The sequence below is a fragment of the Mizuhopecten yessoensis genome, unplaced genomic scaffold (assembly GCF_002113885.1).
Source record: "Mizuhopecten yessoensis strain PY_sf001 unplaced genomic scaffold, ASM211388v2 scaffold716325, whole genome shotgun sequence".
Taxonomy (NCBI): Eukaryota; Metazoa; Mollusca; class Bivalvia; order Pectinida; family Pectinidae; genus Mizuhopecten; species Mizuhopecten yessoensis.
The window spans coordinates 92,555-109,122 of record NW_018480060.1 but is presented as its reverse complement, the minus strand read 5'-3'; the positions used below and the strand labels follow the sequence as shown (position 1 = coordinate 109,122).

Here is a 16,568-nt window from a genome sequence, read left to right as displayed (position 1 = left end):
AGCTCCAGTTACTGTGTAGTACCAATACTGTCATGGGTCCAGACCTGAGCTCCAGTTACTGTGTAGTACCAATACTGTCATGGGTCCAGACCTGAGCTCCAGTTACTGTGTAGTAACAATACTGTCATTGGAAGATTGGTGAAACTCACCTGTCATTTACTTCTTCATTTTGTTAGATTCATCTTGTAATTTTAAATATATCTTCTGTTTTGATGTTATCAGTCTTACAGATGTAGCCTACCTTTTTCCCCCCCATCATAAAACACATTTTGTATTTCATAACGTGATGCTGTAACTATAGAACTATTGATGTTGAGTTGTCACACAAAACAGACGAGGTTTTGTGTAGTGATCATGACATTGCATATCAGTCAATGCCAGAATGTGTATTCACCACAAAACACATCATACTTTGTCCCCAATAGTAATGGCTCAGTAACCATTTACACCAATGTCTAAATATTGAATATTTGTTAGTCAAGAACTGAATGGTGCTTTTGTTTTCAAACTCTATTAGCTATAAATACGCTGTGTTTGAAAAGGTCTGACTGGGAGTAAGATGATATCTAGGTAATTGATGATGGTCAGGTTTCAGGTCCAATAGAAAATGTGGCTTTGTTTGACAACTCATTATTACCCCATTGAAGTTGTTGTGTAAGATCAATTGAAATACATTCTTCTATTTGCTAAAAACTTTCATTAGAATTTTATTAAATGTTATAATTTTTATTAAATTGTTCAAATTTGTTTTATTATCAAAACAGACATGTACAATATTCTTTCCAAAAACAGGTATTTACAAGAGAAAAAAGGAACAGTTTTGTTTAAACTGGTTATGTGACCATTTATCTTGATTGTCAGGACTGGTCAGTACTGACATCAGAACTTTAATCACTTAACTAGGTGGCATTACTGTGACTCATCATTGAGGACAGTTGAAAAATACATCTTGACCTGTGGTCAACCTGAGTGGACAATCTCTCAACACATTCCTAGAGGAGACCATATGTCATTAACTTAAATTTCTTACACCAAGCTAATGTGTCCATAGATAATAGTCTACAATAAATGTTTGGTGACCCCCGGGTCAATGACAGATTACCCAACCTTACCTGGGTATACTTTATCTCACAATCTAGACCTTTCTATCCAAGGGCTGTCTTTAATTATCATTCCACTCTCACTATTGAGATGTCAAGTGTTCTGTGCATAAGGTGACATATTGTATTAAAATGTTTGAGTGTACGTGATGTCAGTAGATGCTGTGTTGTGTACTGCCTCAGCATACCTCACCTGTAATTACAGAGTAGAGATCAATACTTTGTAATTACCCAACGTCTACAGATGTCCAGGTGCTGGTACTATAGGCTATGTCAATGCTCTGTGTAAATTATAAAAATGTAATCAGGCTAACCCCTATACTTAAGACCTTATTGAAATATTTAACATTAATAGCCATAGTAAAAGGCAGGTAATTGAGTTTTATGTAAAAAACCTGCATGCTGGCTATTGAAGTGGATGGCTTCAAACGTTTTATGCCTGCATATGTATATTATTAAATACAACAAGAATTTGGATTTTATCTCCAATGTTAAACGCTGTAGATTGAGGGTCAACATAAACTCGGACTGAAATATTAACAAAAAGAAAAGGAGGATGTAGGGGGGATCGCTACTCGAGCGTGCCAGTGAGCATTATAGCCGTGAAGGCAGACAAGACTACCAATTTCCGACACAGAAAGGGAGAGTTTGTTACACCTGGCCCATAAAATAGCAGGTTATGAAGAGAAACATTTAAGGTATGCTGTTAGATTTTCAATGGGTATGTAGTACAGCCTGACACCTCCGCCAGTAATTATATAGCAGTTAGGTCTGATTGCTGTAAAGTGACCATATTAGATTATAATAACAGGTTTGCTTCGTCTCAAGTGGTCTGAGGTGTGTGTACCTTTTGACACCTGTGGTTTTGTGTGGCGCACACAGGTGCTAATCCATCCTCTGTCATCCTTATGTAAAGATGGCTACCTGTCGCATAATTTACAATTTCTTGATAAACTAGCTACACATTGAAATAAATCGCAGTACATGCACTCAGAAGTTTTTGTATTGTGTAAAGTCGGTGTTCATGCTGAACATCTTATAAGTGATAATTAAGTCCTGTCTGTATGTTAATGATGAAACAAAGGACAGTCTATAAGATAGGTATGTACATGTATGTGTAGACAAGTATGTAAACGATCAAACCTGCAAGGCCAATTAAACAAGATCACCTTTACAAATGAAGAAATCACAGTATTTAAATTCAGATCTATTTCTCACACCGCCATAACAACTATTTAAATGTACCAAAAGAACATACACGTTTATCTTAATTGTAATAAAACTTATCAGATTACAAAAACGGTCTGTGTGATGTCTGTGACATCTATCTGTCCAACACTGATCTCGATTACTAAAGTTCTAATGTCTATTAAGGTAATACGTAAGTCTTTATTGAGGGGTGATTAATTTTGTATAAGCCCGGTTAACCTGCCATTGTTGATATCAATGGACGCTGTAAACCGCATCGTCTAACAATCACTGATTATCTGACTTGGAATGCTGCTGTCACAATCGCACCAAGGTTTTTTCTCATGACTATTGCCCCTAGAAATCTGTGTGTAGTGTTATCCAATTGCAGGTTTGTCTTAGGAATAGCAATGTGCCGTGGGTAGTCTAGGACAAAGGCCTGCTTGTGCTTGGATTAGCGCCATCAGGTGGATTGTTAGTGTTTAATATCCATGTTTGTATAAAAACTGTAGGTGGATGAGTGTGATTCAGCTTTTGTCCTTTATATCTGATGGGTATAGTTTAGGTCGGCATTATCAGGGATTTCTATCATCTTAGTAATACATTTCAGGTATTTTCTTTCAAATTTAATAAGATTTACAAGGTCAGAGTGCTATTTAAACATGTTGCGGTACCGTGTCCTGGTTTCCCACATTACCAGTGTTAGTTTACCTGTGGTTTCGTGTTCGTACCGCCCGTTACATAAAAGGTTTTTATTAGTCATAAAGCAATATTAATACTATGTAATTGTTTTATTTACCTTAGGTAGTATTTCTACTCAGTGGATAAAGAAGCGGTTAAAGGGTCTCATCAATCATTAACTCTTTTGTCAATAGATGTTTTAACAAAATATCAAAATCACACAGCCATGCAGATTCCTTAGTTTGTGGTTTACTGTAAAACATTCTAGACATATCAGTTCTGTGACCAAAGATATCATTTTATACCATTTGAGTCATATACCTGTGTCCAGATTTAGAATCAAGGTGGGTGTGAAACGAAACCACAGGTATTTTTTGTATAAGTAACTGTAAAGGTAAAAATACTTTCTGGTGACAGGAATTTAGAGTACATTTTCTGATTTCTTCTCTCTTAAATACTAGACCTCGGTTCAGATTGATTGGGAGGTTGTTATTGGAATGCAATCAAAAAAAATGTTAACTCAACCGTTTGAAAAATTATGTTTGTGAATGGAGGAAGTACAGAGTAACAGGAGAGATTTGGCAGGGCTAGCTTGTTCTACCTGTGTGAACACATCTTTAACGGAGTACACGCCATCAGATCACACTACACCTTATGTAGAAAAAAACAGTTTTCAGATGATCTCATTAAGTTGTTAATGTCTATTTTGGTTGTTTCAGATTTATTTGTGTGTAAAATTCTTATCTGTCACGAATCTTAATAGAAAGGTGGCTCATTTCTTTACACCCATCATTAAAACTGTTTGATTCTTCTGATTTCTGATGAAATGTGTTCAGATACGTGGAACATGGGTGTATAGCCATTTTAATAAAAAACGAAAACCAGTTTTATGCTGCAACTGACAACAGAAGTCTCGAGGGTCTGAATTTATTGGTCTTGTCTGATAGAATTACCTAGCCCATTAGGCGTGGAGAACAGGTGAATTTGACCGTTACCTTTGATTGATATTCCAAAGGTTATCCTGTTAAAGAATTTCTTTGAAAAGAAAACTGAAATACAATTTTTAGAGAATCCTTTTTTTAGGGAGGGGAGACCAGACAGAGAGAGAGTGACGTTGTCATAGCCTATTTTTGTACCTAATGGAGAAGTCTATAACATGTATGAAGATTGTAGATATTCTTGGCAAGTAAACAAAAATTATATAACACTAAATGTGAAAAAATAAATAGCGTTAACCACTTATATACAGCTACAACAGACATTATTTTGATTGAAGTGGGGTCGTAGGTCATGACATAGAATGTTCACAGGTACTTTGGCCCTTGGCACTCGCAGTAGGTCTCTCGGTACGTTACAGCAAAGTATTAATATGAAAATATTATGGCAGGGTAAATGTACCAGATAAACTTTCATTTCTGGTTGATCAATATGTCAAGGCGTTTGTTAATCTGGTTATATATATATATGTACCCTGCTTAGGACTGCTAAGTCATGCGACCCACAGCACTATTTACCAGACGTTTAACTAAAGACTGCCGTACAGGAACGACAAGTTATACATTTAATATCAACTGGTTGTTGTGTTGGTCCGGTAATAGAAGATTTTCTTATTAGCCATCCTTCCGTGGAGGTCATCTAATGTAGGCAGAAAATACTCTGTCATTGTTGATCCACAAGCATTGAACTTATTAAACTATATTGTTTTCCACCTAAATAACTCTGACTTTCACTTCAGATATTCAGGTAAACAGTTCTTACCAAAACAGTTTAAAGCTTGTATCTATCAGATAATGTATACAAACAACAACTAATAGCATTTCTTGTTTCCTTGGTGACATAAGTTGTCACATTTTTTGTTATATATTTGAAATGACCCACTGCCCAAAACTATATGTAACAAATTGCAAAGTACAGCAAAACCTTGATATAATGCCCCTCAGCGATTTGAAACCTGACTTACCGCCAACTTATTTTAAGGTTCCTTTTTCCTCTTTTCCTGAAGAATATTTTTATGTTTCCCACAATTTATTGCCAAACCCCTTTATAACACCTGAATTTATTTAGACGAATGGTGGCAGTGTAACAAGGTTTTACTGTACATCCCGACAAAACCATTGTTTCCATCTTTAGTTTTCTTAAAGTTACGTTAGGCAGGTGAGCAAATATTTTACTTTTCAAAATATGTACACAGTATTATCAAGTTTATGTAGACACAGTCTTGCAGACTTGAACAGTTGTTTAATTTTAGTAAAAAAAATAGAAAATAGATTAGAAAAAACACTAGTGAAGGCAGGGAATAGGAAGAGGCCTTTTTTGGCCTAAGAAAAATCTTCAAGATGTACATGTAGATTTTGTATAATTTTAGAATTTATGGATAGTGATTTTTTCATGACTGAATCTAACATTGTGATGTTTGGTATGTTTTAGGTGGCTATAAAGTATATAAAGAAGGGCAAGATCAACGATGATACCGACCTTACCCGACTCCGCAGAGAAATCAGGATTCTGTCCTCGCTAAACCACCCAAACATCGTCAATGTCCGGGAAGGTAAGAATCTGTTGGACTGTGTTATTGCATAGTGAAGTGTTGTACCTGAACTGTTGTATATAACCTTTGACCTAACTTGTACAGCTATAATCACTTCTGCTGTCATTTTCAATCAAGAAAATAAGAACATGAATCACCAAAACCCTTGAAATATATCATAGGCTAAAATTCCTAATTTTCATAATTCTATAGGTATAGCATGTTTGTGCCTTTCTATATTTGTATGAATTCAGAAGTATGTGTGCTGTGTGATTTCTGTGGTGTAATGGGTTCCTAATTCCTTGTTCTTATCTTATCACTTCTTAAACCAATGAAATAACAGATGACAAATCAACTCATTTAAAGATAAGAAAACGTTTAATTTAGACAACTTTAGATTGAATAATTAGTGTTTCGTCCTATAAATGTTGTAAACAAGTCCCCACTAAACAAGAGATGAAGAGTGAGATTGTTACCATGACAACAACAGGACAGCCTGACAACCACAGAGGAGATGATGTCACCCGTAGATACCCCAACACATCATGTGATCAGTCCGTGTTAGTGAGGGACTTCACAGCTTTTCATTGCCTAGTCATTGCCTTTCAAACGTTTTCTATTCCCTCATAGCTGGGCAGATGGTTCCCTAAGTGGTCCTGTGTTACATCTAATTCATTGGTCACACTTTCTGAGGCGGCACACATGCTAGTCTATTTCACATCCAACTTGCAGGAACAATCAGACATCAAACCGTTGGTGTAACCCAGATGTAGGGAGCTTGTTAGAACTAGAACAACCAGCCCGCCCCTGATTAGTATGTCTGCGAGGCTGTTATCTGTGGCCTAATCCATCCCTTTGTTTGAGAAATCTCCACGTGATGATGTCCTGGTTTCAGACAAATTTACATGATTTCATACATAGAGGATGGCTGCTGTAATATAACATTAAACGAAATTTGTTACGGTTGCCATGGCAATTGCTGACTGGTCACTGCCGTGATTGTCTGGTGTTGTGGGACAGTTTGATTGGCTGTCATATGTCTCTGAGTCACATGACTATAAATGTTGGCACTTAGTAACGTTTTATAAAATGCTTGTGGTTGTACATTTCAAATGTAGAAAAGCATTTCAATAAAGATTAAAAAAAGGGGGGCCTCAAATAACCTTTAACTGTGATGATCATGACATTGTTTTGATGTGACCTTGATTGTAATTTGGTGAGTAAGGGGACAAAATTGCTACCAAAGCAAATGACAACAACTCATTAACACTCTCTTTAGATAAAGGTTTTCATGACAAATGTGACTCAGGAACAGATTTGCTGTGGTCAGACTCGATAATGATGGCCATTTCAAGGGACAGGAAGGGATTTCTTTGACAAAACTATAAGTAGTTTAACTGATATCAAAACAAAATGTTTACAAGTATATAGAGAAGCAATGCCCATTATTGGAACGGCTGATCACAATGGCTTAAATGATGACCACCAGGGCCAGAACAAATATCTGTGTGGGGGAAGAGAACAAAGACTACACAGACGTCCATCTTTGTTTGGTTCGGGGAGGTCTGCCAGTTCAAACTAATTCACCGGCTCTTAAGTACTCAAATTATTGGTCATTTCTATCAGTCATTAATAGTACTGGTCAGCTCAGACCACCTAAATGAGTGTTTATTAACCTGATCCTTTGTGGTCAAGCAAACATGTCTCACCTTTACAGTGGCCTGAATGCACTGTCCACTGATCTGTTTGGGTTTACTAGTACGCAGAGTAAGTAGTTATAGAGTAACACGTAGCTGTCAACGCAGTAAAAACTCTCGCTAGTAGTTTTAAAAACTGCATAAAATATCCATCTGGATTTTAAACTTGAAATGATCTGTCGGGGCTTGCTTTATGGATTCCTTGCATTCCTCGACCAGCAATTAAATATTGGTATAAGCTATTCTCGCAGGCTATGTTTGAGTTATATGTAATAGTATTATTACAATCTGTGAAAGTCTTCTGTACATAGGTGATCAGAGAATGAAAGGAACCAGTGTCTACAAGGACAAATCTTAAAATGTAAGGTTACATGACTAATATAAATTGTGTACAGACTGGCTGACTTGAAGTGACTGGGCAAATAACCGAGGAACAATACGTTGGCGTTACTTGTTTTCTTCTGTAAAGATGATGTTTAGACAGACCTTGTGTACCTATACCACTGGTGACGGTACTGTGGTGTTACAGAGCTATTGATAGGGGTACTTCTCCTTTGTTATATTTGGTGTTTGTGCGTGAAACTATTACTTAGAGTAGAAGTGGTCATCCAGCATTAGTCTGACACAAACATGTCACTATACAGACAGGTGGTTGAGAACATATTTAGGCTCCCCCAGTCTGGCAGGTAGGGTTCCCCAATCTTGTAATGAATGTAAAGATATTTCACACCTGTGATGGGCATTTGCCAAGCTCCCCAAATTCCAAAAGTGACATTAGACCAGATATATATCTGTCTGTAGATAGGGGAATCACTTTCAAATCAGATCTGATAGGCTGGCTTTTTACCATCTGAGACAAGATCACGGTAACATGATAGACATTTCGTAGTCATCGTATGCAAAGAATCTGTGTTCCTAGGTGACCTCCGACCTGAGCTATTCAGGGTGCGCGGTATAGGGTGACAACATATAGTCCACCAGGTGTAGTCAGTCCACAGCTATCTTCTTGCATACCTAAATACCTAATGCATATTGTAAGCAAAGAAAGAGTGATGTACATTTCTTGCCCTATCACAATACTTTGTTTTTGCAATACTTTATTTTATCATTTCCGTTACTGGGTAATTTATTACACTTTAATTAAATGTTCACTTGGTGCTAATGTTGAAGTTGGTATAAAAGGGAAATTTATTAACTGCACTTTCATTTTTGTTAAGTCATTCTGCGTTGTTAAAAATTTGTCCTTGAAATTATGTGTATGAAGGTTTGTTACGATGCTTTCTTGTACCACACAACTTGTATTGAGGTTTAAACTGACTACCTGCACCACACAACTTGTATTGAGGTTTAAACTGACTACCTACAGCCCCAAGTTTTTATGAAGAGTTTCTCCAGCTGCTTTTACTACAAGCCTATCTCCCCGTAGTTTGAGAAATCATTAGAGTTTATTTTTTTCTAAATAATTCAATATTGTAGAGACGCAGGCCAGTCTAGCTCGGGTTAGAACCTGTTGGTTTTGGCGGGCAGATATTTCACTTCGGTCAGCAGTTCATGCTTTTATTGTGCTGTTCATGCAAGAGAAGACTTAAATCCAGTCTCGTGTAATAGCTAGGCTGACCTCAGGTCAAACGATAGATAAAACCCGGTACTACTTCTAAAGTGTTAACATAGGTATCAAATCCTACCAGGGGGCTGTGTCCAGTGACATAGGTATCAAATCCGGATCCTTCTATGGGTTCACACCACGTGTCCAGTGAGGGGCCGTGTGAGACAAAGAATGTGCCCTTCGCACCGTTAATCAGCTCGGTCATCGTTGTCATGCCATCCCTTATAGGATCAAATCCCCTAAGTGATAAAAGAGAGCCAAATGTCAACATGTCTGCATAATCGTTATGATAAAAATATTGAAGAAAAACAGTAATTCAAATTTTAGACACTTCCTAATACACAGCTTTAGTGGATTAGACATTTCAAAAGATTATACTATTGCTTCATTCTGTTTTTAACATGTAGTTAGGGTAAAATCAATTTTCTTGAATGATGAAAATTTGGGTAAATGATTATGTCAATTTTTATCTATCCCATAATCCCACAGCTGTTGATAAGCCAATGATGATCAGAGACAAACAGTTCAATAGGAAAAATGTTGGGATCAATATGGGAATTGAATCTGCTTTGAGAGAGTCCTATCCATGTTATCTCTAAAAAGATTAATTCACATTTAATTGTCAGTTGAACAAGGGAGGATCGATAAAATACGAGTTAACGATTGACCCTAGTGCAGGGAGATGCTCCAACCGATGTGGTTTTACTGGAGGAGACAAGCTCGAGAATTTTAGGAATTCCTGTCATTTTTGTTTCCAGTTTTACTGACAGGAGTCCATCTGTCGGTACTAATAAAGAGTGTGTGTGTAGGGAGGGGGGGGGGGGTATCAGTGATCCCGGCCACGGTTATCTGTCTCCATGTCTAACACTTGACATTCTAAGTGGGTATATAAGTGGTGCATATCATGTCTACATATGTCACATTCTCCAAATATATCTAAACAAACAAAAAATGACATAAATCTTTGGTAATGTGACATGAAGCATAAGATATAGATTGGAAAGTTTAATCGGGTAAGGTAGGACCCAGAGATGAGGAAGTTTATGTAGAAGTTTGAGTCCACAGCAGTAGGTGTGAAGGTGCCTATCTAATCTGGCTGAAGATTAATTTTACATAACAAGTACACAGCAGTGATGATATAGGAGTAAACAGGGCTATATATAAACAGCCGCCTTGGCCTGTGTACTTGGGTGGGTCTCCAGTTCACGAGATAAATATCTTTTATCATCTTTGATCTGTAGATGGATATCTTTCTTGGTATTATATCATTTCTCGGAAAATACTTGAGAAAATCAAGCAATTTTTTTTAATGATACAGTGGTAAAAAATATTAATTTTATGGTACAGTAAAATATACAGTATGACGATATCTGAGTGTCACTGTGCATAATTATATCACCGAAGGGTGTATGTATTAGTATGCAAGACAGAATTAACCACAGCTTACAGCCAACTGTGCACATATTTACATGACAATTTAGGTTTGTTGGTAATTTTGAAGAGGCACAGTTATTTCATTTTGCATACATTCAGGTTAAAATTCCATTGAAAAGAAATTTTTGGCTTTGTATAATAGAAAATGTCTTTTTGTCTGTATATTTAAAAAAAACACCAAGACAACACAAAAGGAAACCAGAACAATGTATGTGATCATTAAAAACTGGTCTGGAAGGGATACAAAATGTTCCCCCAGATATATGTGTCTTTGTGAAGTAGCAAGTGTTTGATCTGTGTAGCAAAATACACCTTTCATACCTATCTTATCACAAACTTTCATTGCCTTGCCAAAGGGCACATTTAAGTCAACACCCGTGAACCAACTTCATTATAATCCGGATCTCCAACACTCTCCAATCAGACCCTTCCTTTAAACTGAATTCAAACTAAAGTCCTCCTGCTTTGTTGCAGTAGATAGTCAGGAATTACATTTCCTGTAAGAGGTAGACACTTTGTCTCCCGTCATGCATTGTAATAAATGTGTTTATGTCTTTTCTACAGTCCCCGACCGTCATTCAGAATTTAAATCAGCCACAACTTTAACAACTAGATAAACCAGTCAGTTTTATTGCCAACTTATAATGACTTTAGGTTTCTTTGTCTTATCAAACAACAGGGAATACTCGCCATTCAGATAGGTACTAAGGGCTGTTATTATGATTTCAGTAGTTAGCCCATTTCCGTCCTTTTTCAGAAGTAGTTACGAGTTGTTTCGGAGGAGGTCAGGGGTCGAAGGTAGTTACTTTTCTGTGTGTCATGCTGTCAGAGCAGAGGTCAGAGTTGCTGGTGGATGCTGTTGTGGTGGGGTCATTAAGACACATTTGGCTATGCTCTTGGGTATTTATGAATTATTCAGTGTAAAAAAGGAATCCAGTAAGATCGTGTTACAGAGGAATTCAATTAGGTAATCTCCATATAGGCAGATAGTTTTAGTAGGATTTTCATTGAGAAAAGTGTCAAGGCCCCTGACTGGTGTGCCTAAAGAATGGACTAGCCAATGATGGGCCTAGACTATTGACTGAAAATTGCCCATACTGCATACCAGTTGTTCCAATTCAATTCTTCAATCTCCAGAAACGTGTTCCTCTGACTGTGTGAATTCCTAGAATACCAGGCGTGGTTAAAGGTAGTTAGTTCTCCATTGAATTATTGAACAGGCCAGTCAGTTGGATTGCTAATCTACTGTTTTTACGGAGACCATTTCAGTGATTAAGACGATTGTTTCATTAATAATTTCTGACTGGGCTGCATATACGTAACATACACCTGTACAGTGGCTATGTAAAAACACTTCATTCTCAAACCAGCCTTTGTCAGGTGTGCCAAAAAGTGCAGATCTCAGACCTCATTGTACATGCAAGAATGCCAAGTCCTTTTTATAGTAGCGAGGAACTTGAAAGGAATGTCTGGAAATTTTCAAAGGCAGTATAGCGATATATATACATGAATGGTATACAAATGTACCCGCTGTGACCAGGTACATAGGCCAGGAATGATACAGTTTTTGTAATATTCAAAAACATGTGAGTTATAGATTCCTTACAAAACATCTGATGTCTAAAATCAGCTTTAGTTGGCAGATATTCATAATGCATTGTGTGCAGGAATTTTGGCTTAGAATTACGAATAGATGTCCGGGATATGATAAGTTAGAAGTCAATTAAGACATTATTTAGTCAGACAGATTGATGAAACATATTCGTATCACAATTTTTTTCCAATCCATGTCAGTGGCTGACTATCCAGCACAGCCAGACGATAATGTCACCTGAGTAGTGATGTTTATTAGAACTAAGATGTTAATATATCATCAGCGTAATTAAAATCTACACCATTCATGTTATTAAATGGAGCCATTTGTATAGGTATGTCATTTCTGAGGATAAAAGTAGAGATCACCTGTCAGACGTATTGTGGTAGTGTAATGTACTAGCTAAGGAGTTTTACAAAACTACTTACCGAGCTGTTATCAGGTATAAATTATGTGATAATTGGCTGTATAACTTTCCTTTTCTTAGACATGTTTACTTCCTGCTAGAGGTACTCATACCCATAGGAACTATTTCATGTAACCTTGGATTGGTACATATCCCATTAGTGCCTTTTGCTTGTTTGAGATCTGTCAGCAGACATTGGTCCCAAATCCATCAGCAGCCCTATTGGTCCCAAATCCATCAGCAGTCCCTACTGGTCCCAATTCCATCACCAGCCCTATTGGTCCCAAATCAATTAGCATCCCCTATTGGTCACAGATCCATCAGCAGTCCCTAGTAGTAACAGATAATGGTACATAGATTGGCCTACAGCCATACAACACCCCCTTTTGGTTATAGCTATCGAATCATTAATTTTTGTTCAGTATTAATAGTGTAATAAAATCATCAGGAAATATCAAATACAATTTGTCCTTAGCAGACGATAAATCAAACTTAACTAGTTGGCATTTCTGATCTTTTTATTCCCCACTCCAGAGGTCACACTTTGTATGTTAATGGTGGACATTGCCAAACGTAATCAGTGATCAGACTTTGGTAATACAGTGATCAGACTTTGGTAAATACAGTGATCAGACTTTGGTAATACAGTGATCAGACTTTGGTAATACAGTGATCAGACTTTGGTAATACAGTGAGCAGACTTTGGTAATACAGTGATCAGACTTTGGTAATACAGTGAGCCTTTTGTCAGAGAGTTATATATATATATATATAGTGGTCTTCTCAATTAGAAATCAAGAGGACAGATACAATGATGTTGTATTATAAATAAGGGCGGACAATCAACCCGGGCAGCACACGGTAGTTATTAGTCATAGATAGCAATTGTAGTAAGGCTTTATCAGCAATTGATTCACATAACTATCTGTGTAGTCACTGCATGCCACAGTTCTCACCTGGAGAACAAGCTTCAGGTACGCGTTTCAGGTATGTGCTCTTCAGGTACGCGCTTCAGATACATGTGTTGGACAGGATTTCCAATGCTCTTCGGTACCTTGTACTGTCAGTATGGTTTACATAGGTTTTAATGCCGCTTGAGTTTAGTAAATAATCCTGTTTGACTTGTGTACTTAAGTGTGTGTATTATATTGATAGTATCCTAGTTATGTCAGGTTCCGTAAGCCAGAAAAACTAGGCACTGGATCTCGAGTATTGATTATCAATTTACTGTGCAGGTCACGTTTGTGGACAAATATTCTAAACCGTCCGTTACCAATCAGTTCCAATGGAATTTCTAATTAATAGCATGTCAGGAAGGAATCCACACTGTCAATTAACAAAGTCAACAATACCTAGAAACTTTTTTAAACTCAAATACCATGTAACTGTGAATCACATCAGATTCTATATAAGTAGCAATAAAAAATAACATTGCAAGAATAACTTACAATTAAAAAATAAATGTATTTTATTTTTAGTTAGTGGTAGGTACAAATTTAGATTGGTGGGGTCAGACAGTTGTTGATGAGAATTATAAAGGTTTATGTCGTAGTGATGTATGGAATATCATCATACACCTCTATATATCACTAGGGTTGATCTGGTGTACTAAAGTCATATCACATTCTTATGTAAATACAATCGTTTGGTGTGGGTTTGTGTTGATGGGTCGGGGACTACCTGACTATCATAAACTTAGCTAGGTGTCTTAGGTCACCATGCCCCTGTTCATCATTGGTACCAAGTTATTCGGTGCTTTACCCCCGATCAGTAATTAACCAAGCGGTGTGTCGTGTAGACCTCATCACTTTGTTGATGTGGAACAGTAGCCAGTGTTGAAGCGGGACATGGCCCAATGTTGAAGCGGGACATGGCCCAGTGTTGAAGTGGGACATGGCCCAGTGTTGATGTGGGACATGGCCCAGTGTTGAAGCGGGACATGGCCCAGTGTTGATGTGGGACATGGCCCAGTGTTGAAGCGGGACATGGCCCAGTGTTGATGTGGGACACAGTCCAGTAGCAATGTCCGGTCCAGTAGCTAGCCAACCATACTAATGTAGATAAACATCCTCCAGTATATGACCAGGTTAAGCTGTTCAAACAAGGTCATCCTTTACTTTATACAGAAAGTATTTACTTCAAAAATGGGTGTCATACACTCTGGGCTGCTAAAGAATATTTTAACAGTGATTGGGAAATGAAGGTGATGGTGGTTTTTTTTAAAACAAGCAAAAATATATTCCTCAAAAAAGTATTGTTTATAACCAATAAAAGCTATCAAAACCATGACTACCCTGAACTTGGGTATCTTTGTAGGTGAAGAGCCTTTTAAAAAAATCATGTGTGAATTTTGACATGAAATGTACCTACAAAATCTTTCCTGAGACTTTCTCATGTTATTTGTCAGTCTGTGTTGAGATAGGATGTATATGATTGGTCATAAAAGAGTAAATCTTTGTCAACGGTTGTCTAGAAAATGTAAGCATGGAAGAAAACATCTCTTATCTGAAGTCTGACATTTAAAGGGATAAAAAGTTTTAAAAAATGGCTAGGTTGTCCTGTCTGTTGGCTGATGGAAATATTGCGAAAAACAAGTCTGAAAATTGTATCACAAAATCTTAGACATGTTGGATTACCCTGTAGAGCAGTAATTCGCAATCACTTCCAGTATATGTTTGTCCAAGCTGTGACGTTTAGAAGGATCTTCATTACTCTGGGGGTCAAACATCTAACATTTTTTAAATTTTAGCAAAACAATCTCCTATCTTTAGGGATTTAACTGAAAATAGTTCACAGTTGCCAAAAAATACCCATGTCTAAAACAATTCCACTTGACAAGAGAAATGCGGTCACAGTATTACAGACTAGAGGGATGTGTGGTGACTAGCCGACCTGTGCGCCCCCTACAATTACTTTTATCTCTGTCAGTTGCTAACTCCATTCAAAATACGTGTTACATAGTGGACAAAAAATTGTGTTGACTGCAGGACGGCTAGGTCGTCTTGTCTAGTGGTGTAGCCTGGTCCCGACAGTTACCTTAACCAAATACACGCCCACTCAAAATTTACAAATGTTGGTACGTCTACCTGATAAATCATACAATTTCTAGACGCTGTTTATCTTACCTGATCTCCATACCAATGCACTACCGCAGTAACTTCCTTTTAGTCTAGGGTTAAGTGCAGCAAGTTGTCCTGAATTTTAATAACTTTGAGGCGATTCAAGACATGTACACAGATTATGTTTCATTATTAAATATGAGAACCTGTTGACACAAGTCAAGGATATTGGCATATATTTGTAAACATTTCGTCAGCTGACTAGCAAAACATCTAATGCAAAATACAAGATTTTCTATCCTAAGTTAAGAAACAAACTTAATCTTTTAACTATAAAAAGACTTGAAATAATTTTTGAGATTATACATTTTGTAGAAATATTTATAGTATTCAAAGGAAATCGTTCTTAATGTACAGTTAACCATATCCTGATAAGTCCTCCCTGATGTCAATAAACAAGCTCTTTATCAGGTTATATTCCTGGTTAAAGCTCCCCAAAAGATTAATATTGTATAAAATTAAACAAATCAACTGAAGAATGGAAGCCTGTTTTAGATATTGTATTCAGAATGACAGGAAGTGAGTTTGGTGGATTTCTGACAGTTTATGTTGTATTCTAATGAAGCTGACAGTTTTGCTAACAGGCATATTTTGTATATTACAGTGTTTGAGAACAAGGACAGGATTATTTTGGTGATGGACTGTGCAACCAGTGGCGAACTTTATGACTACATAAACAATCGCAGTCAACTCGCTGAAGCTGATGCTCGACGCATCTTTCGACAAATCGTGTCTGCCGTTCATTGCTGTCATCAAGTACGTATTCAGGCTTTCGCATTCAAGATTTCCAGTCCCATGATATGACAACCCTATTGGGAGAAAATAGAATATAGTTACAGGTCATGATGGGGAATGTGTAAAATCACACATTAACAACTGTTAGATAGCTCCTGGTGAAAATGAAAGTGGTGTGTGTGTGTGTGTGTGTGTGTGTGTGTGTGTGGGGGGGGGGGGGGGGGGNGGGGGGGGGGGGGGGTGGGGTAGCATTTAAATTTGAAAATTGTAAGATGAATTGTGACAAGGTATTGATGTTACAACAATTAATATGGGTACTGTTATATTACAGAATGGCATTGTACATAGGGATCTGAAGCTGGAGAATATCGTGTTAGACCACGATGGCAATGTTAAGGTACGTGTACATTGTGATGTTGTTCCACTACTGTATTGTTGGTACTACATGTACATTGTGATGTTGTTCCACTACTGTATTGTT

At 37.3% G+C, this 16,568-nt stretch overlaps 1 protein-coding gene across 1 annotated transcript in view; it reads left to right on the top strand.

Moving 5' to 3' along the window:
- LOC110443102 (NUAK family SNF1-like kinase 1) overlaps nucleotides 1-16,568 on the top strand; it is a 42,201-nt gene that overhangs the window by 8,419 nt on the left and 17,214 nt on the right. Inside the window, exons 2-4 of the mRNA XM_021487098.1 lie at nucleotides 5,397-5,517; nucleotides 15,957-16,108; nucleotides 16,419-16,484. Coding sequence (XP_021342773.1) covers nucleotides 5,397-5,517; nucleotides 15,957-16,108; nucleotides 16,419-16,484 — 339 coding nt within the window. The remainder of the gene's footprint in view (nucleotides 1-5,396; nucleotides 5,518-15,956; nucleotides 16,109-16,418; nucleotides 16,485-16,568) is intronic.